Raw genomic sequence first — 23,522 nt, 5'->3', positions numbered from 1 at the left:
ACAGGGAAGAGATACGGCAGATCCTTTCAGAATTTTAGTATTTTGTAGGATCCACAAAATGCTACATGACACTTTTGTAGAGTTTGATTATGTTGGAAATTACACAAATGTGGAGGTTGTAATTTATTTTACACCTATATTACATGAGAAAAATGCATTTTGGGGTTATATATATTAACAATCAATAGTGCAACATCCCCCTGGAGTCCAAGGCCTACCTACGGACTGCCAACCTCACTCCCACATGCTTCATCCAACCGTTTACGGGGTGACATGTGGTGAGCACAATGAACCCCCAGTTGTAATTTTCCATGACCAGGTTATGTGGGAATACGGTAGATAAGTTCAAATCTTTCTGAAAACACTTTTTCATTATCCATTAGGTGCTCCAAGAAGCACACGCAGTATGAAAGGAATGTATTTGTGCTAGTTTCTGTATTTTCACTATATATTTTCCTCCATGCAGGTAGAATGTGTATTGTAGCATGTGGTGGAAAAGGAGTAGGTAAATCAACTCTACTCAGGTACCTGATCAATCGATATCTTGGAGTTTATGAAGAGATTGTCTTCTTAGACTTTGATCCAGGCCAGGCAGAATTCACTGTACCCGGCTGTGTGTCAGCTACTCTAGTCAATGAACCCCTTTTGGGACGAAATTTTACCCATTTAAGGAAACCAGAAAGGTAAGCAGAATTTTCTGAGAAAATTATTGATGTGATTGCATCAGTAGTTTTGGTGTAAATATTTGTTGAAAGGTGGGATTAAATATACACATTCCTGCGTACACAAATACTTCCTTTGAAACCTGTCCTTCATTATCTTAGTGAAGTTAAATCCTATTTTGGGATGTGGGTTTATCTCTACAGCTCTACAAGTGCTAATCTTGGTAAGAAATTTGAGTAGTATGGCTGCAGCAACCTTTTCAAGTCCTCCACAGTGGCACGGGGAAGAAGGTTGATGCAGTCTTCGAACAAGTGTTCTCGGGTTACCAGCCAGGTGAAGTCTGTTAGCTTCCAATGATTCGAGCGCATACATTGCTCTCATCTTCAGTCCGAGTCGTTCTGCTTAGCTTGATGTCACGACATCTACCCATTCCCAGTCAGAAGGTGAAATCTGTGAGGAGATTTCAAGGTGTAGTGAAAGTAGGGAGCAATCTAGATGGTCCAGCTGCTGATGGGTGTAGTGGATCCTTTTTTTTACCAAGGAAAGACTGGTGCGTTGCAGAATCTTGTTGATGGCTGGAGAGTGAAGGTGGTAACGTAGTTTTGTAAAGTTCGGTGTTGTGTCCTGGTCTCTGCATCTCAGTAGAGAGCCCAAATTGGTAAGTAGGCAGGTCTGTCGCATGTCTTGTAGGTGGTGAATCCTGCGAAGTCTCTCCTCCCTGTAAAGGAATCTAAAATAGGAATTGTAGCTTTCCTGGCAACGTGATTCGAACAAGTGTTCTCAGGTTACCAGCCAGGTTAAGTCTATGTTAGCTTCCAACGTTTCGAGCGAGATGAAAGCAATGTATGTGCTCGAAACGGAAGCTAACATAGACTTAACACTTAACCTAGGCTGGTAACCCGAGAGCACTTGTTCGAATCACATTGCCAGGAAAGCTACAATTCCTATTTTCGATGCAGTCTATTTAACCAGTCTCAGCATGGAAACAAACTACAGATAATTTCCCTTAGAGCAAGGCTCCGGTTACGAATTTTCCCATATAAAAGCACAAATTCTGTAGTTTTTCTTTTATCATGAATATGGCTTGTAGCAGAGAAAATTGAGCAATGGTACTATGTTGTGCAGTCTGCTTGACAGTGCAAATGATAGTGTGGTGTCAGCACAAGAATTCCTCAAGCGTCGCTGCCGTGATGGTAGACAGTGTCTCGTGTTGTATGCTTTCTGTTCTATTTGAAGCAAATATCAAGCTGTTAAAAAAATTATTACCAAACAGCATATTGGCTCTGTTCGTGGTCAACTGTCTTCTGGGGAACATTGTAATCTGTCATTCATGTCATCAGAAGCTTCCATTTGTAAATATTGTGAAGGCAGGGCAAATAAGAGACGCAGTAGTTTCATCCTTGCCTTGTAATCAAGGAGTTCCAGGTTAGTCACCCGGTGGCATATAGTGGTTCAGAGTTCAGATCCCACTTTAAACTGTAGGTCCAGCCTCGATTAGCCTTACTGTGCATAAATTGGACTTAAAACACCAACTCAATCAACAAAAGGGGTACAAAAGTTTGGGCTCATTAGAACAAGTGTCTGAATGCAGGTGGGGTTATGTGTAAAAGTTGCATAGGTATGTACATGCCTTTTGTGTATCTTTTACATTTTTTGGTCTTATTGAATTGAGAGCTTCGTGGAGGTTGAAAAAAATATAGCCCTTACAAGCATCATAACTTTGTTGATGTCATACTTGTGATTTTGTACATGTAATACAGTGTTTCCCCTCTTCTTTGTAGGATGCTGTATCTTGGTAATGTAGATGTTTCCCAGTGTCCTGTTAGGTACATAAAGTGTGTTGAGCATATCTTCAATTTTTGTAAATCGGATCCACGTCTATCAAAGTTGCCGTGGTTTGTAAATACAATGGGTTTTAATGAAGGTAAGAAAAATTCTCTCTAATATTAGTGACAGTGCATTCTTTAATTGGACATTGTCCACTGCGGAGTACTTTTACCAATACTTGGTCTAACACTAAGTTTTGAGAGAGTATCTCTTCTCTCATCTTCAGATGAACAAATTTCTTTTTGGTGGTTTTAAGGATTTGATCTACTACAGACCTGTGAATGAACATTTAGTGGAGTGGACTTGCCTGAAAAATATCATCTTTTTCCACGTAGACTGGAGTTCAAAAAAATCCTAGAAAACATTAGTTTCTAAGTTTACTAAACTTTTCTGAAATACAGGGTGTCCGAAAAGTCTTTCCCTGAGTACAAACTTTATTCATATTTGCTATATGCAAGGTAGAGATGTGGTACCGAGAGAAGAGGTGCTCTCTCTAACCGTAATGCTAGAAAATGTATAGGTGAAATCACTAGACAACGGATAAAATCCAATTAACATGGCATAATAAGTTAAGAACAATTTACCTCTCCCACTTTTGATTTCTCAAGTAAATAAGGTGCTGCATTATAATCTGATAAAATTGTGAAAATTTTCCTGAAAACAATCATCAGTAAATTTACTTCAGGCTAAATTAGTAAGTTCTTTCTGGAATGACAGTCATGCAAATAAAAAAAATGAACTTGTTTGAATTATACAGGTTTAGCCTAAAGGAAATAGACAATTTAAATGCTTTATAAATTGAAATTTGTTTGTTACATCAGAAAGCATTTGGTACTGTTGTATAGAAAAATCTTCAAGGTTATGACCTCTGCTTTTTGTTTGTCTTCGTGACATCAGCATCACGTGAGCACCCTTGATGTAAGTCGAACAGTATGGCCACTAGTCAGGTGGAGAAGGCTTTCTGCGTGATTGAATTTGCAAGAAACAAATTCTGTTACTATCGTGCAGAGTCGTTTTAGAACACGGTGTGGTAAACAACCACCCACAAGGCAGTCAATCTATAATTGGAGCATCAAATGTAAGGAAACTGGTTGTATGTGCAAGGGCAAAAGTTGTGTTTTGGGGAGAAGTGGACTATCACATTTACAAGGCATATTTTTTAAGTAAGTATCGTTTTGATATGTACAAAAAGCAAGTAAACATTTTGAAACAATTTTATTGTTACATGAAAGACCACACTTTTATCTACTTTTCCATATAATTGCCACCAATATTAAGGCTCTTATCATATCGAACAACAAGCTTTTGTATTCCGTTGTCATAGAAGTTTCCCGCCTGAGTTGACAGCCACTGCAACATGGCCATTTTGAGGCTATCATCATCGTGGCGCTGACCTCCGAGATGCTTCTTCAGTTGCAGAAACACGTGGTAGTCACTGGGTGCTAGATCGGGGCTGTATGGAGGATGATCAAATTGTTCCCACCAAATGATGCGATGAGATCTTGACAAGGAAAGTCAAGGCACTACCTAAACGTTTGCTTTTGTGCACTTCAGTTAACATTTTTGGTACCCATCGTGAGCACAATTTTCGATAGTTTAAGCGTTCGGTAACAATTTTGTAGATAACACTTCTTGAAACTTCAGGGAACTCCTCTGGTAACGAAGAAATCGTGAAGCATCTGTTCTCTTTCACTTTTTCGTCGACTTTCTGCACCAAATCGACAGTGATCACTGAGGGCCGCCCACTCCATTCCTCGTCATGAACATTCTTTCGGCTATCTTTGAAAGCTCTTACCCATTTGCGTACCATTCCATCACTCATAATGTTTTGTCCGTACACTTCACAAATCTGACGGTGAATTTCATGCCTTTAGCACTAAGAAAACGAATAACAGCACTTATTTCACAATCGGCGGAGGCATTTTAAAATACGCAAAAGCATACACGATCGATTGTTGCCGCGTCTGTGGCTTGCCAACAGATGTAGGTACACAGTGCCCATGCACGGGACACCGACCACAGAACTGCAGCAGTGGAATTTCAAAACTGTACTTACTTTAAAAATATGCCTCGTATATCTGTCATGTTACACAATGGTCGCATATAGAACACTTGTAACTTAACAATGTAAACTTCAGGATGTACTCTTCAAACCATGTAAGTATTTCAGCCCTATTATTAAAACTGTTCTTTCTGTAAAACTTGAAAGTGTCTTATTTCTTTTAGGTTAACTCTGTATGTTATGAAATTAGTCTTATGTGCTTAAATTTCTTGCTGAAAAATGTAAATTTTTAATCTTCCATATATTCAATCTTGTCTTACAGGTATGGGTGTTGATTTGGTAGTGGATATCATTCGTATGGCAAATCCCACCCACTTGGTGCAGATTCGCAGTCAGAAGGAGAGCGCCAACTACCCATTTGAGTTGTCAGTGCCGAATGTGTTGTTCCATAAAGGAAACTGGTGCTCAATATCTGGTCCCCAAGAAGAAATGGAGTATGCAGTCCACCATATCGAGTCACTAACTGGTGATATTCGAAGTGGAAAGTGAGTTTTAAATTAAGGCATTTTTACTTTTAGCAAAAAATCGAAGGTAAATTTTGTGTAACTTATGACAATTGAGTCAGTGGACAAAGGAATGCGGGAATTATCATTCTTTATCAGAGTGAACCTCTGGCTTCACCACAATGTTCGATCATTTGTAAATTTGGTTCTTGCATCTATTCTACTCAACTTTACATGTAAACTCCCCAAAAGGATACAGGCTCATCATGCTGTTGCTTGGTAATCAGGGGATTCTGGGTTCAAATAGCCAGTGCAGGTACATTACAAACTATTTTAAACTGTAGGTCTAATCCCCATTAGCCTGTATGATCACAAAGTAAACAACCGTTGCCAAAACTTATTAATTTAGAAACACATGAAAAGCAGTTCAACCTCTGTGCAATTGGGAATTAATGATTAATTCAAACATAAAATTTTTAAAATAGCTTGTGGAACAGAGGATGGTTATGAATATTGTGGTTCAACCAGGGTTCAAGCCTAGGATGTGTAGTTCCCACCCTCAGTATGGTAAAAAAGAAAAAAAGGTAAAGTGCTCCCCTGTGCATAGCACCACGCCATGAAGGCGTATAGGGGATGTGGGGGTAATGCCCCACACTTTCTTGATCCGGTCGTGAGTGGGGGTGATGTGATCAGCATCATGCCCCTGACCGCCTTTACCCCCCAGGGTTTCCCCCAGGTACCCATGTTATTCGAAGCTGGGGAGACACCGGGGCCGCTTCCAACGTTAGAAAAGTTCCTGGATTTGAACCGGCTGGGGATCGAACCTGGGACTTTTAGCATGGTAGTCAGACGCGTTACCATCTGAGCCACCGTGGCCACCTCCCTCACCCTCAGTATGTCAGAAGCTATTTAAAGTAAAAGCAAGTTTAATTGGTTATCTTCTAAACTACATAAATTACTTCTTATGAACACTGTCATAAGAAGTTCAGTATTCTCTTAATATTTTAACGAAGAATCACTTGGTGAAATATTCTCTAATTTAAATAAATTTTCTGCTGAAGGACACTGTTTTGTGCATGTCGTTACATAATACTGACTGCTGCCAAATGTAACTTTTGAAAGACATTTTGAGGACATATTACTCTGCCTGTGTTACTACAGTGATTGAGAGTTTATGTATAGTATTACTAGACTATAATATGTAGCTTTACCATTTTCTCTCATGAGTGCAGCTTGAGGGGAGGGGGTCTCTTTTTTCATTTTCTTCTCTTTTTATGCTGTGAATGATTTTTCTTACTTTGTACAGATTGTTGTGTGCCGCTTCCATTATCCAGTTCATTTCTTTGTCATAGCTTGCTTTGTTGTTGCATAATGTTCCTGCTCTCTGTACAAAATTCTCCCAAATGTTATTTTTTGTTCTTTCATGTGCAGAGTTCTTGTGTATATACTTTCTCCTTGATAATTTTTTGTGTACTTTATTCTTTCATGACCTTTGTTCATTAAGCCTCGGCTAGATGTTGAAAGGAATCGCGATTTCGAGAGTGTCGATACTCCCTTTCCTAACAAGTGCGAGGGAGGCGTTGGCATCGCTGTCTACGAATTTCCCTCTGTTCCTTATGAGAGGGCTCCCATCTTCGCTGCCGATTTTTTGCAACTGGTCTCACTTATCGCACAAAATTCAAACCCCTTCTTGGTTTAGCTCTGTATTTAGTCTTCTGAGACCAGGCCAGGTTCAATGTTTTCGTTGTTAGAGTGTACTTATGCTGAGAGATTTAAACTAACAAGGCTCCCTAACCACGAAAGCATTCCACACTTACGTCAGAAGATGAAATACGGTGCGTGACCAAGATGGTGTTCGAATTTGGTGCGATAAACCATACCCTTTCAGCAAATTGGCCCCGCGGCTACAGCACCTTGTTCCGTGCAGGTTTTACGATTTGGTGATTAAGGGAAGGGACAGAAGAGAAGGGAATGCTCGTGGTCACTGCCGGATGGGCTTGAAGCATGTTTTCTTTTAACTGAACCATAGTCTCCAGAAAGGTTTTCCAACTTGCTTTGAGTTTGAGATCACCAGCCCCTTTGCACTGTGAAGTCGCCTGTTTTAGGTTTGAAGGTCACAGGTGTCTCGGGTTCAAATCCTGGCCTGGGTATAGATGTTTGTGAGTGTCCATTCATCAGTTTCATCATGTCATCACCCATCCCCATCTACGCAAATTAGCCAAAAGTGGCACCAGAAGCGAAGTAAAATAAAGAAAATCAATCAATCAATATTTTCAATGGAGAGAATTTTCCCTTTGCTTGGAAATTTCAGAGACTTGAGTGAAAGATAATTTAAACGAAGTCTGAAACTCATTGTACAATTATGTTCACATAAAGTAGCATACTCGTTTCAGATGAAACCAACCATCTGAGATCGAGTGAGACAGTACACTCGAAGTAAATGTTCGAAAAGCAGTACCCTCTAGTTACTAGTAAAATTGTCCACAACACGCAGAAAATTTTCTGAATTGATAAGACATAGAAAACGGTTACAGGAAAGCTCTGCTTTGTAAGTATTAATGCAATACAGTATCGAATTTTACAGTCTAACGGTAAGTAAAAATTCCTGAAAAATTTGGTCTAGGAATTAATTCGTGCGCCTAGACAAGAGATGGCGTAACGAGTGTATCGTCCCACAGTTCCGTGTAGCCATACATGCATTGAAAACTCCTGTCAGCGTTCATCGTTCATAGTATAGGGCAGTTGATTGATGTGTCAACAACAGCATTTTGTAGTCAACTGAACATGGCGCAATTCGTGCCAGATAAAGTGTTTTTGCAGGGTGTTCTGCTTCATTACTTTAACATGCAGAAAAGTGCTACCGAAAGTCATTGTATTTTGGTGGAAGTGTATGGTGACCATGCGCTAGCTGAGCGAACGTGTCAGAAGTGGTTTGCACGGTTTAGAAGTGGTGATTTCAGCCTGGAAGACCAAGAGCAACCTGGACAGCCAAAAAAATTTGAAGACGAAGAATTGAGAGCATTGCTCGATCAGGATTTGTGTCAAACGCAGGAAGAACTTGCAGAAGCATTAGGCATTGATCAAACAACAGTTTCCAAATGCCTCAAAGCCATGGGAATGATTCAAAAGATGTCACATTGGGTTCCACATGAATTGAAAGACAGAGACGTTGAAAGACGAAAAACCATTTGCGAATTGCTGCTTCAAAGACAGAAAAGAAAGGGGTTTTTGCATCGCATTGTTACTGGCAATGAGAAGTGGATCCATTACAAGAACCCGAAACGAAAAAAGGCCTGGGTGAAGCCAGGTGAACCAGGTCCATCACAACCAAAACGAGATATTCACTGTGCAAAGGTTATGCTGTGCATATGGTGTGATACGAAAGATGTGGTGTACTATGAGCTGCTGCAACCGGGTGAAACTATTAATGGAGAACGTTATCGACGACAATTAATGCGTTTGAAGCAAGCTGTAAATGCTGAGTGGTATACAACAATTTATTTGGCAGAGGTCATCAATGAATTGCGTAAAACAAACCCAAATCGTTGCATTATTTCTTCACCACAACAACGCTAGTTCCCACTCAGCACACCAAACTGTTGATTTTTTGTCCAGTCAAAATGTTGAATTAGTGACTCATTGTCTGCACCTGATTTATCACCTAATGACTTCTTTTTGTTCCCACACATGAAAAATAAGATGCATGGTGAGCGATTTGTGTTGCCTGAGGCAGCTGTTGGCATATTCCGAACAGCGGTTTCTGAGGTATCAGCTTCAGAGTGGAAAAAAATATTTTAAAATTGGTTTGAGCGTATGCAAAAGTTTATCGATCTTAAGGGTGAATACTTTGAAAAACATTGCCAGAATTTCACGTCTTTTTCATATTGATTGCAGAAACTTTACCAACAGCCCTCGTAGTATTGGTTTTAATATTATTCGTAGAAGGTTATTTATTGCGGAGGAAACTTGTTGCCTATGTGGCAAGTTTTTATGAACAAGAACCTGCAGTGCGTAACTAAGTGAGGCAATTTTATCTTTTACATACTTCTTAGTGCATTTGCAATAACTTTAGAATTGTGTATATTACATTTAACAAACATGTTCTTCATTTTATAGCACGAGGCCTATAGAGTTCAGGGAATTAGTTGTCATGTCCTACCTAAGTGGGATGGTGAAGCCTCCAAATTACTGCATGTCTGAAGTTACACCATACAAGTAAGTCAATCCGAATTTTAGTATTGCCCTTTTTTCCACTCTTCTGTTCTGAATGGTACATCTGGTCAGGAAAAATCCAGGAGATCAACATCTGAGTGAGCCAGAGAATTTTGAAAATACATCCAAAAACCTACAAAAGTCAAGGATAATGAAGTGCTTTCTTTGTGTTTGCCTGGATTTGAGGAAGGGATTGAAATCTACTTTTTTTCTTAAGCATCTTCCTGGTGGATATACTCTGCATAAAATCCTTTTGTAGTTTATTTTGATTCATTTGTATTGAGCATTCATATTTATGTTGAATCAACTTTATTCTCGTGAATAGAAAGTGTAGTGCATGTTAATGAACCTAGAATGGTTTGGAAATTTATTTTGGAAAACCTGGATTTGCCAGGAGGGGGTGTGTGGAGGAGGCACATGACATTGAAGATGGGTCTTTCGTGCTGATTTCCTGCAAATCTAAAGAAATTAGTATCCATGGGTCCGATACAAGAACTGAATCTGAAATTCCCCAGAACATCGGATACAATGTTTTTTTCACAGGTATATGTATTATTAATTTTTAATATATTCCCGCTAAAAGTATTTAACTATTTTTAACGTTGGCTTCGCATGTTTAGATATAGATAACTGTGCTACATATTACATTTTTACATTCTCTGTGGTTTATTGTGGTGACCATTGCAACCATCTGAGTAAGTTTTTTTTTGTTGTAAAATTTCAGACTTTTTCTTTTAATTTCATCATTGGGAGGTAGAATGTTTAAATTTCAATACTGGTGAGAATTCTGTTATTGTGGACAAAAACAAAAGTGATTTCATTTCTTTATTAAAATTAGTTCTTTTCTGCCACTTCTGGCTAATTGTGAAGATGAGGATGAGTGATGACATGATGAAATTGTTAAAGGGACACAAGGAACACCCATGCCCAGGTTTGGATTCGAACCTGGGACCCCTGGTGTTGTAGCATGCTGTGCTAACCACAAAATACTTCTTGGTTATACATCAGACCCAGTGGATATATGAAGAAACCAGTACTATTAGCTGCATATTGTGCTTAGTTGTGCCCACTTGTAATAAGAAAAATTTTGCAGTTTAAGATATTAAATAGTGAGTAAAGTGTTTGTCAACAATAAGGATACGAAAATAATTCTTGAAGCTTTCCTGGTGGCGAATTGAAGAGGTTTTCTTGGACAATCAACCAGGTGATATCCGGATAGGCTTCAGCTGAAGTCACTTCAATCCCTGAAGATGAGAGTGATCCGGATATCACCTGGCTGATTGCCCGAGAAAACCTCTTCAATAAGGATACTGTGTTATTCATGCATGGCTTTTTGCAGAGAGTTTTTATTTTGATTCACTGAGTTGAATATCATATTTGAAGTTTGAAACATTTTTTTGCCAGATTAAAACAAGCAATCGATTCCTCAATAAATAGTATTAGATGTCCAAACAGGTGAGCTAGTCTTATCATTTTAGTTAAACTGAAAGAGTGTAAGTGTACAGGCAGGAGGAAAGTGCTCCATGGAATCAGAACACACCTTACAGAATCCTGTAATTTATATTGCTTTTTGGCAGACAAGCCAGATAGTTGTAAAAACAAGAGGCAATGTGTGATGTTTTTCAGGATAAGGTGTAAGTTGTATTAATTTCAGCATTTAAAATAAGTCTGTAGCAATGGCAATGTAGTAGTCACGCTGATCAACTACATTGTTTTGTAGGTTGGTTAAATAGGACTTGTAAATAATTTTTTATTTATAGTCATTACTAGAGACCGGATTTTAAAGAGAAGTCCTTTTTTACTTATCAACGCGGATCATGGAATAAATTACAACACCAACAAGATTACATGGCTTTGACTTCCTTTTTTTCCCATTTTTCAGCCCACATTCAATTTTTTTCCCCTTTTTACTCTTTAATGACTAGTTTTCAGTCTAAATTCCTCTTTTCTCCCTTTTTAAAAAACATCTTCCTTGGTCCCTTTATTGAAGATATCAAATGTTTTGTACGACTGTATTTTCCCTGAGCAAGACATTCAACAATTGTCTATTTGGGGCAGCTTAGACGAAAGAAAGAACAAGCACCTTCTACCTTCCCTTCCCTCCATGAGTGTTGGGAGTATGTTGCAGCAATTGTTGGAACAATGTGATCTGGTCTTACACTGCAACAAACGCATTGTAAGCGGCATGCCTGTTGGGTTGAAAGTGTACTTATCTGCTAGACTTTTATTGTGAAGTTTTATAGAATAGTTTTAACTTAACTGTCTGACAGTGGCGACAATATTGAGTGTCAGTGAAATGGAGAAGCCAGGTACAAGTGTCAGCAAGCTATGGAATATGGTAAGCTTCTGCAAGGAAGATTTCATTGAAACGGATTGTAAGATTATTTGCTGTACTTTTTCAAAGAAAGGACTATAGTTTATTTTTGCACTCCACTAAAAATATTATTTTCAATGAAAGCAGAATACCATTCATGTATAAAAAGTGATACATTAATACAAAATTTAATGTATCCCTTTTTATATATGAATGGTATATTTTGCGCTGACATTTAAAATAGTATTTTTAGTGTTAGTGCAAAAAAGAAGTAGTCCTTTTTTTGCAATAATTTTCCCGTTTTTTGTTCTTTTTAGAGGAATTTTTTCCCCTTTAAAATCCAGTCTCTAGTGATAACAAATTTAATACAGTTTTAATAACAGCATTTTTTTTCCAGAATTCCTTTTTCATCACTGTTCCTGAGCGTTGCCCATGAGACCGTGCATCCAGAGCAGATCCTGAATGTTCTGAACAGTAATTTTGTGGGTCTTTGCGTGGTTGATGAAACACAGGTGGACTTTCTTGAGTCGGAAGACAAGGAATTACCCAAGATCTGTGTTAATCCTCCTATTTCACCATGTGTAGGATTTGGTAAGTCACTTATTTGACACATTGGCTTGGGATAAGTTTCTTTATTTGAATACCCATCTTGCTCGAGTCTTTGAGTAAGCCTGATTTTGAAGGGAAGAAATGAGTGTGCTTAATTTCTTTGTTCTTTTGTGGAAAGGAAACAACATGCATGTGTATGTACAACCCCACCCATACAAGATACACTGTGGATAATATTTACAGGATAATATGTAAGAAAAATATCAATGTGACTGCTAAAGGTAATGGTACAATTCCCCATGCAAAGAGCACCATGCCATGAAGACACATTTAGAAGATGTAGGAGTAGGGCCCCACATGCTCTTGATCTCCCCAGGGTGACTTTTCTTGAACCTGAATGGTGCTGTGTGTTATGTGCAAGATATATTTTTTTGGTCACTTTTCCCTGTCGCCTCCCCCATGGCGCAGTGGTATCGTCATTGCCTTGCAATCAAGGGGTCCCGGGTTCAATACCCGGTGGAGGCACAAGTGGTTCGGATTCCACTTTAAACTGTAGGTCCAGTCCCGATTAGCCTTACTGTGCATAAAGTGGACTTAAAACAGCAACTCACACCAAACTTTTCCCTGTCAGAACCAGGGTGCATGTTATCATGCATAAATACGTAGTCCCAGATTCTCTATTGGATTAAATTGTAGGAAATTTGCAGGCCATTCAAAAAAAAAAAAAAAAAAAAAAAGGTAAAGTGCTCCCCTGTGCCTAGCACCACGCCATGAAGGCGTATAGGGGTGCCTAAACCCCTAGGGTTTCCCCCAGGTACCCATGTTATTCGATGCTGGGTAGGCACCGGGGATCGAACCCGGGACCTTTAGCATGGTAGTCACACGCGTTACCGACTGAGCCACCGCGGCCAGTATGTTTCAGAATGTTTATGCCACTCAGACACTGTGCAAGCCTGGTGCACATGGCAGCTGTGTGGTGTGCATCACTGATGTGTTAGGTAAATGACATAACTTGTTAATCAGAATGCCGAGGAATACATACTGGTTCAAGGTCGTAGTCGCTTACATACAAAAAGTGCCTACTTCATGGTACAAACCACATCCCTGGAATGTTGTGGAACCTCTTCTAGTTTGAGTTTGTACTTTATGCATAGATAGGCTAATTGGGACAGGACTTACAATTTAAAAGGGGGACTCCAAACCACTATGTGGCCCCACAAGCTATTGAACCCAAGACCACTTCAATACAAGATTACAGCATTACCATTACACCATCTGGAAGACTCCCCTCCGACCCTCTTGAAAATACGTGATGGGAAGTTACATTTTTAATTCCACACGTAAGATTAATACAAACATTTGATTGCTTATTGTGTGACAATAAGACAGGTTGGCCGAGCAACTAAATTTTCATACTGGATTCATAGCTGTAGGCAATTTACATTCTGTTAAGTTCATGACAAACTATAGAAAGCTGTGAGTTGTTTTTTTCCTAGTGATGGCTATCTGTAGAGCAAGTAAATTAATTCAGAGAAGACCCACATGCCAAGTTGTCAGAGCCCCTCTGGCCGAGTCAGTACACTCGTGTCATCGTTGTTTATATCACAGACATTGTCATATAATAATGTTACTGGGAACCCAATCGACAGCTTGTTAACATTTTACATAATAATAAACACCTACTCTTAAAGTTATTTGTGATACACTGATAGAAAAAGCCTCGGTACTTCCTAAAAAAATCCAGTTCAAACTGTTATTGTTGATCCATAACAGATATTTGCCTGGCATGTACAGTGGTACTTACACTTCCCAACTTCTCCCTCACTTTCACTGCTTACACCAGATGCTTCACTGTGACCTTTTCTCAAGATGCCCAAATGTCAACCTCACTTCCATGTAGTACACCCTAGACTGCATTTTGCAGACTAATGATGTTCTGGCATCTGGACCCATGGCCAGGATAATTTTCTATGGAACTCCTGTTGTGTGCTGTCTGTGTGTTTTCGTGATTGTCCCTTCATCTACTTCATCCTATCACCATTCATCCTACTTCGCAATTAGCCAAAAATGGCAGGAATGCAAAGTAATATCTCATTCTTTCATTCACTTACACTAATGCAAGATGAATCACTTTCCGGAGAAGTTTGCAAGACGTAACAAAAGAGGGCAAGCAAACTTCCAGTCAGGTCGGCGATTCAACTACTAGGTATGTGGATGGGTTAATGGACCATATTAGTGGTGACGTCCTGGCAGACGACGAAGCACATGTTTAGTCTAAAGTGAAAATGTGTTTCTCACCTATTCAAATCAATTGAAATTTCCATCGGAAGGGGTAGCTTTAATTATTGTGACAGCAGTTATGAAACAAAATTGTGATGTGTATTATAGATCAATGTAAAGATGAGATTTCGGAGAATATGTCTATCTATATATAACACATACCTTACTGAGAATAAGAAAATCATGCATTTTTATACAAAATCTAGACATTCCAGTTCCGAGTACAGCTGAAGCAGGCCCGGAACTCGCCCGATCTCAAGTCGATCATGCTGCTGCTATGGATGATGGGAAACCAGCAGCCTCACGTGACTGAAGCGGCAGTGCGCATTGGCTGCGATTCCAGATCGGACGTCGTTAGGAGCTTCGCTTTGCTCGATTTCCTACTCCATTTATTCTTTACATTCTTATCTGTAAGGTATGTGTTACAAGGGTTGATCAAATGAAAAGGTACGAAACGTCGTAACAACGGAATCGTTTATATAATACCGATGCCGTGATGGGAGAACGTAGCGTGATATGTAGGGATGCGATTGGAGTCGCCACGCAGCATCGGAGCATGCAGGGGAACGCGCATGCGCAGGAGAGAGCAGAGGCTCCGATACAGAGTGCCGTCCAAGTGACGCGGCAGTGCGTGTTCGGACAGGATGGCGTTAACATTGGCAAATTCGACTGTTGATGTGCAAGGTCCGCTACTTGTGGAATTCCTTGAACACAGACGAACCATTAACTCTGATGTGTACTGTGAGACACTCCGCAGCCTACGCAGGTCCATCAAGAACAAACGACCAGGGATGCTCACGGAGGGTGTGGTTCTGCTCCATGATAACACATGTCTCCAGGGTCACACATGCAGAACTGGCCAGGTTCAAGTGGGAGCAGCTAGACCATCTGCCCTACAGTCTGGACTTATCCCCCTGTGACTTCCATGTGTTTGGTCCCCTGAAAAAGCATCTCAAAGGAAAGTGCTTCACCTCGGACGATGAACTCAAGGACGCTGTGAAGGACTGGGTCGCGTCACGGCCAAAGGAATTCTGGGAAAAAGGAATCATTCGGCTAGTTCATTAATGGGATCAATGTGCTCAGGCCTATGGAGGATACTTTGAATAAAGTATTCATTTACACCGACAGTGTCGTTTTGTACCTTTTCATTTGATCAACCCTTGTATATATAGACGTATTCTCCGAAATCTCATCTTTACATTGATGTAGGATATGCATCACAATTTTGCTTCATTGCTGTCACAATTCTTAAAGCTAACCCTTCCGATGGAAAATTCAATGGCTCTGGATAGGAAATAAGCACGTGGTTGATTTGTTTGGATTTATGACGTCACACTAATATGGCCCATTGGAAGTGGTGAATTCTGGGATCGCCAATGACAACAGTACATGAGAGGTATTTGTAATCATAAATTGGCTTAATCTGAGCACAGAACTGGTAGATTGCTGCTTCAAGTACAGTGGGGTGCATGGATAGTATTAAACAAATTGTCCATTGCTAACAGCATACGTGTTTCCAAGGAATTGAATTGTACTGATGCTGATGTAGAGGTTTTCAACTACTTTATTGGTGATTGGTTTCACTTGTTGAACTTTGCACTGCATAAAACCAATTGAATGTGCAAAGTGATGTACACATTGGCTGGTAATACAGTGGAACCAAGGTTTTACATTTTCCTACATTATACATACTATCTTAATGATCCCCACTTAGCAAAATGTTATAAATTTTTCTCGATTTTATATATAATTACATACAAATTTTAATACCTTATATAGTAATTATAACTTATACTAGAGGAGAATAAATTTGGATCTTAGAAATTACAATATTACATACCATTTTTTTGTTTCTTCCATTAGGTATTATACGTGGAGTTGATGTTGAAACAAAGCAATTGTATCTTGTTACACCTCTAACTGCTGAAGAACTGCAACCTGTGAATTGCTTAATGATGGGTGTAATCAGTGTTCCACCACGTCTTCTGCTGTCTGCCAAGAAAGTAGGTTTTGTTCCTTATGTCTCGAAAGGATCCAGTCAAGTGATGACAAGGACTCCTGTTAGGTCATCTCGGATTTCAGGTACAATTTGGAGACCTTGTAACGCATCGCAGAAACGTGTTATGTCAGCTAAGAAACTTGCTTGGAAATTTCAGAAACTTGCTAGGAAATATGAGGATTATGCTAGGGAATCTCGGAAACGTGATAAGACATCTCAGAAGCCTGTTGGGACATCTTAAACGAAAATACACAAATATAATGTCTCATTTTGATGTATCCTTGTTCCAGAAAATAAAGACTTGTATGTGATGTGTGCATCATAATAATAAAGATGATTTTTTTAAAAAATCAAATGTCATAAAAGTCTTATTTTTTGGTTGTATAAAATAATGGTTCATTTTTTGACACAGTAGCTGTTAAGCAAAACTTGTAAAGTTTTAGTAGTTTATGCACAGCTGATATTAAACTTTGTACAAAATTGACAGATGCAGGTTTCAGCCATTTATTTGTGTATAATAGGTATAACATTTAAGGTATATTTCAAACTACATGTTGGCATCTTCAATTGGTTGCACAGTTATCTAAACCTCTCATAGACTTAAATAATAATAATTATTATTATTGAAGCAGTTTGAGTTTATTTTTAGGTAGAGAATTCCTGATGTCATATTTTTTCCAGTGTACCATGAAGGTATGTAGGAGGTATGAGTTTCCACATTCTTGATCTCTTCCATACTGCAGATGGTGTAATCAACACCAACCACACTTGGGCCACCTTCACCCTAGGTACCCATTGATTATTGAGTTTTTCTTTTTAAAGGGTGAATCAGGATCTACCATAAGTCAGAATCCCTACTGGCTTCAGTACTGCAGCTCTGCATTCTATATTAACTAGAACAAAGTAATATAATGAAGCCTTGTTTCCATATTAAAAAAAAAACACTAAGTTGCTGACCAAGGCAGTTTATTAAGATGTAAAAACACTTAACATGTAACGTTTCAACCCTGTATCAGGGTGTTCCTCAGACGAAGAACAAAGCATCAGATCAGTCAACTGAAAAAGCTACTTCTAGTAGTAAGAAAAACATTGACCCTTATGAAGGTTCACTGCTGCCTTTAATGTACATTATTGCATCCGAGACAGACGTGGTATTACATCATTGCATTGTTTGCACTTGTCTGTCATGAGTAGCATGCAGATTTTTGCCTATTTTCCTTTTTTTTTATTCCTTTGTAGTAAAACAGGCTTTAATGATTTGAGTTCATTTCATGGTATTACTAGTCCAAAAACTTATTTTTATAGTGCCTATAAATACCTATTTTGCTTAATTGTGCCTGAAAATGCCTATTCTGCAATATATGCTTACTTCAACTTTGTTTATGCACCTTTGGCTTTCCCTACATTAAAGAAGGTAAGCCTTGATGTTGAACCGACTGAAATCTGGTATTCGCCAGATTTGAGAGTCGCAAGGGATGTCAGATCTTTGGAAATACCAAATGTCCCTTAACCAGTGTAAGGAAACTGGGAAACTTGTTGGTGACTCATACTTGGACAAAATGACGCCAACTTACCCCTTATTTTATTTTCCATCTGAAAGCTTGTAGGAGCCAATCAGTACTCCTTTGCTTTCCTGTGTGTGTGTGAAAGGAAGTAGATAGTTAGTTATCTGTGAATATCGTGTTCATTTGTTTAAAAATGCCAAAAATGCCCAAGATAGCAAGATGTGTGTTAATTAAAAAATATAGCAGAAGCTTGTTTAACCAGACAGAACATTCGATTTTTCGATATTTAGTGTCGCTTTCCTTCCACTTTTGGCTAACCGAGACAATTAGGATGACTGATTATATGATGAAATTTATAAAAAGACACTTACGCCCAGGTCAGAATTTGAACCTGGAACCCCTGGTGTCGTAGCCATGCTGTGCTAACCACTCTGCCATGGAAGTCAGCTCCACTGACAGAAATGTAATATTCTGTCAAGTTTGTGTTAAATTACGTTACAAATAAATATTTTATTCCACTTGTACACTTCGCAACATCTTATTTGACCGCCCTGAAAAATTTCAAAGTCCGGAATTCGTAAATTTGGCAGCATAGCGCTTCAGAGCCAACTAAGAGTAGCCAACTTTGCAACATTTCTTCTTCCTGAATGAAAACGCTCGTGATTTTTTTTCATTCTTTCACATTCCATAAAGTAAAGATACCCTAAAGCAGTAATAAAATATATGAGTAGACAAAAAAAATGTTAAGTAGAAATACGAATGTTGAGAATATTTCAAGATTCTTCGTTCTGAATTTGAAAATAGGAAAATGTATGTGCATTGTGAAACACTGAACAGGTTCTCATCCACCTGGAAAGAATTACGGTCACATGTGAATGCAAGAAGGCAAATTTATGATGATTTTATGCGAAATGTTTAGTAAAGATACCTTGCACAACACCAAACGATTCTGCAAAGTGTGTATTTTACTTGGTTCTTGGCGAAAAATGGTTCGAAACTCCGGCAGAATGTTGCTTCAACTGAGATTAAGGTGTTTTACTGGGATTTCTGTTAGCAATGTGCTGGAGTAGTTGGTTAGATGACAGCACTTTCGTTTTTTACTGTTTTCGTCAAGATCGAAACATCGTAGGTTCAAATCCCACCCTTTCCTTATTATTTTTTCCTTTTTATTTACCGAGTACGAAATGTTCTAATAACGTAATATAATATTATATGATATTACTGTAAATATTTATGCGATGCATGCTCAGTGGTGGCGATTGGGTATCAAAACTGATGGGGCAAGGTGGGCGAGGGGGAGGGCAAGGACAGTTTCTTTCTCTTGGTAGATAATGTTCAGCATAGTGCTGGGTCATCTGCGCCTCCACACTCCATAATCGTCGCCACTGTGCATGCCTCAAGTAATGCTTCTACTAATGTTTTTAATCTTTCAGTATTGGCAGGATTTTAGGAAATACTTTTCCTTTCATGCAGCTGTTATAAGTTAACACATATTAAGAACTTACATGTCAACTTTCTGCATCCGGAAATGCTGGACATAAATCGCATAAATATCAACGGATATATCCAAGAAACGTAGATAAGCATTCTCGTCCAAAGCCGTTTACTTCCCGAAAAAGATTTTGCAAAGAAGTAGGTTTCAACCCATGACCTTCCATTCCATAAGCAAACGATCCCCCTACACCACACGGTTCACGTTATTTTATGCACTCGGTTCGGATCCCACTTTAAACTGCAGGTCCAGTCCCGATTAGCCTTACTATGCATAAAGTTGACTTAAAACACCAAATCAACCAATTCATCTCCTTCTATGATACTGTAGTCGGTCAGCATCCGAAAATACAGTTCCGCTTCACGTATACCAGAGTGTAATTGCATTTAATATTGTGACTAATTTTACTTTAAAACTACAGATTAATCGATAGTAGTGTCCAGAAAAAGAACCTCAAAGTAGATCTTCACACAAAGTACTTATTTTAATCCATTGCCAAACATTTCAGTTAAGAATAATATTATGCTTTTCCATTGACCGTATTTTCGATTCAAGGTGAATTTGCTAAAAGGACCATGTCAAGAAATCTAAATATGTAAGTTTTACTAGTAAATGCATTTAAAATGCATGAAACAACAGGGGAGGAGAAAAATAAACCTCAAAAAATAAGTAAAGATGGAACAAAAACTGTTAAAAATACTGACAAATAAACTAAAAGCCAAAAAAGGCCGAAAAATGCAAAAAAAATGTAAAATAGAAAGTGTTTTCCGGCTCTAACTGAAGGGAAACGGACATGATTTAACATGGTTTAGCATTGTTTTTAAGGGTCAGAAAAAATGTTGATTTTTCATCAACTTCCGGACCCTAATTAGTAATTATGACCATTGAAAATGTTGGAGGTAGCTTACTTAAAATTTTCTAGCTGAGGGATCGTAACGTCCCATATCTCCACTTCATAATATAGAAAAACATCAAGTTCATATTTCGAAAATGACTTGGAGTTTTCCACCACGAAAATATGTTTTTCATAGTTTGAAGTTCGTTAGTATTATCTTTCAAGGTTTCCATTGTTTTAATTTCACACATATTTTATATTTCATACGTTCTTCTCTCTTTTCATACAGTATTTGGAAAAAAGCTGAAGTTTCTTGTCAATCGGGGTCTGGTTCAAATGACTCATTTTCGCTTTCCTGTTCCTACTTTAAACAAACAACAAAATACTTCTCAAAACACGGAATTTTTACACAATTTACAAAATACGACAAAACGCCAATAGACATGTTCATCATTTTTCCCTTTCAGCGTTTCTCGATTTTATCTGAATTCGTTTCCTCATGAAAATTGCCATGAGGAAATTATAGATATCACATTATGTGTAAATTGGTTTCTTCAAACTGGTAGCAGATTTTAACATGAGCTACATGGAGAAGAGGTAACGTGCTTGATTCTTACGAGGGAGGTCGTAGGTTCGATTCTCCACCTAGGCAGGATTTTTTTCAGGAGTATATCGTTGGGTGTAAAGTTTATCCACCGTGCTAAGAAGTTAACATTGGTCGTCTCTGTATTTCACGAGGTGAAAGGAAATAGTAAGAGAAAGTTATTTCGATGATAGGAGGAAGTCACATGCCACGTGGAATGCGCAGAATCAAGTTACATAGAGCTAAGTCTGTGGTTTCGAATGTTGCAAAGTTAGTGCGGAAAGTTTGTTATATCTGATACTCGTACTTTCTGTTCAAAGAAGACAAACATTTTAGGTACAGAGCGTGAGGAATTAACGATCATTATGAGGTTTTGAATTTTTTGTTTGTCACTCACTATATAATACTTATTAGTAGTTTCTTATCGAATCGGCCTTCGTCGCAATAACAATTTATTTATGTTACTTAGTATTGACAACATTCATTACGAAGGAACGGACATAAAATTACCAATCTTAGGAATTTGAACTCATTAAACGCTCTCCTTCGTTACAGTACTGCACTACATCTATACTTAACATAACTGTATATCTTTTTTTAGTATATCGAAATCAAATAATCAATATTTTAGGTGTCAGTGAAGAACAAACAATACATAACTTAAATAACATTACATTTTGCATCCTAAATACATATATGTGATTTGTGAATTAATCATGATATGTGTGTCAACACAACATATGAACAATAACTAAAAAAGAAAAGTTTTAACTTTAAATCCTGGAAATCTCCAACTTCTAAGGGGAAATATGCGCAGAAGGGACGTCCCTCAAGTGTGCTTCGGATTCATTTTTTTAAAAATATTCTAATATCAACAGTATCTGTTCAGCAAACAAAAAAAGAAAAAGAGGAGAGGGTGGGATTTGAACCCGCTACCTTTCACGCTTGATGAAAAATAAGGATAGCAGCGCCTAGCCAACTGCTCTACGTTAACTTAATGACGTTTTACCCTTAAAAACATGTTCACGTTTATGAAGACTCCTACCTTCCTGTGTTTCAAGCACACTTTCTCAACAAGTCGTGCAAAATATATGTTTTTGAGAACTGTTCGATATTATGCAAGGTATTGTAAATAAAATGTCGCATAAACTCCTCACAAATTTGCTTCTTTTTGCACAACCGTGATGGCAATTTCCTCCAGGTGGAGAAAAACTCTATTCAGTGTTTCAAACCCCCCAAATTTCAAGTCGAGCAAGCAGAATCGTAAATATCCTTCAAGGTTCTTTTTCCAATTATTATTTCTGTTTCATTGCATATTATAATAGCGGTTTATAGTTTCTAAGTTCATGGAAAGTGTTAAATTGAAAACCTATCACCGCAGCATTTTTCGTCTAGTGGAAGGACTTACTCAAAGTTGGCTACTCTCACCTGGAGCTGAAGTGCAATGTTGCTAAGTTTACGATTTCGGGACTTAGAATTCTTCGGGGCGGTCAAATAAGATGTTGCGAAGTGTACGTATTTTCTATATAATGACCTTGTTCATAAGTCTCATCTGCTGACATGATTTCCGGCTCCCCTGCAAACGTTTTTCTACCTCTCATGTTATTCGGAAACAAGGATAAATGGTGAACAATGCACACTGTGATGAAAAAAACAATGCTAAGTTATATGAAAAACTTAGTTAGTGGTCTTGTACACAGAGAAATACACAAAGTCAAACGATGCTATTTATTCTAAAATGTAATGCCATACACAGATTAACATCTCACATACTCGTGCAAAGAAAATGTAAATGTTGAAAATATCCAGGTTGTGCTATCATTCAAAATATGTCAATTGTTGGTGAAGCATTTGTGCCCAAGTAGCAAAATGGGTAACACAAGTTAATTTCTTCAGAGAAATTTTAATTGCAACATCTTTTATTTTGCTTTTATTAAAAGGGTGCAAATTGTTTTTTTCGTAACTTGTGAACAATTGGGCATGGAACAGACATTTGTTGAAAATTTCACAATAGTTAACACAAGCTCTTTATGTGAGAATTACTTTAACTGGTGATTCTCTGCAAATTTGAATTTTGATCAGAATAATGTTAATAGTTTGTGAATCGTTAGCTCACTTTTATGTATAAACTGTAATGCTTATACATTATAATCAGTGGCGTGCCCAGGATTTTCAAAAGGTAGGGTTACATATGTTTTTAATAATCAGCCCTCATTTTACCATCTTTTCCTGCCGTTGATGTTCTTTTTTTAGCAATACTGGGCAAAAGAGAAAATTATGAACCCCCCCCCCCCCCAGACATGTCTTGATTGATTCGGTGTTTTAAGTTCACTTTATGCACAGTAAGGCTAATCGGGACCCCTTGATTACAAGGCAATGACAGGACACGTCTTGAGTACAACTGTGTATTGGAATAAGAAAATTGAAATAACCTCACATTCAATGCCTATTTTAATGTCTTTTTTATTTTGGGGGTGCCTTTTAAGTTCCTATTTTAGTTTTTCTTGTTTTATAACACCTTTTTAGGTGCCTATTTTCATCATTTTTGGTGCATTTTTGCCTGCCTATTTGAGAGGTTTTTAGTGCATATAAATCTGCACCCTAGTCATGAGTTCTGATTCCTACAATATGATTGCACTGGAGGATGTGAAGCACTGTGGTGCATTGTGGTTCATTCCTGTTGGACTGGGAGTTTTGTAGCAGGTCAGTGTTTCCTCTTGCTGTTTGGGAGAACAGGATGCTTGTCTAATGTCCAAGT

The 23,522-nt window shown here is 38.3% G+C and overlaps 1 protein-coding gene across 2 annotated transcripts in view; it reads left to right on the top strand.

Annotated features, from left to right (window-relative positions):
- The window catches only part of LOC145995093 (uncharacterized), a 39,166-nt gene extending 22,189 nt beyond the window's left edge, over positions 1-16,977 (top strand). For both annotated transcript variants that reach the window (XM_083131634.1, XM_083131629.1), the window contains exons 4-9: positions 467-683; positions 2,445-2,587; positions 4,815-5,037; positions 9,112-9,210; positions 11,919-12,112; positions 16,214-16,977. In XM_083131634.1, the coding sequence (XP_082987760.1) occupies positions 467-683; positions 2,445-2,587; positions 4,815-5,037; positions 9,112-9,210; positions 11,919-12,112; positions 16,214-16,590 (1,253 nt within the window). In that variant the 3' untranslated portion in view covers positions 16,591-16,977. The remainder of the gene's footprint in view (positions 1-466; positions 684-2,444; positions 2,588-4,814; positions 5,038-9,111; positions 9,211-11,918; positions 12,113-16,213) is intronic.
- The last annotated feature ends 6,545 nt before the right edge of the window (positions 16,978-23,522 follow it).

The sequence above is a fragment of the Lepisma saccharinum genome, chromosome 1, assembly GCF_977018435.1.
Source record: "Lepisma saccharinum chromosome 1, izLepSacc3.1, whole genome shotgun sequence".
Lineage (NCBI taxonomy): Eukaryota > Metazoa > Arthropoda > Insecta > Zygentoma > Lepismatidae > Lepisma > Lepisma saccharinum.
This window is presented reverse-complemented; position numbering and strand designations above follow the sequence as displayed.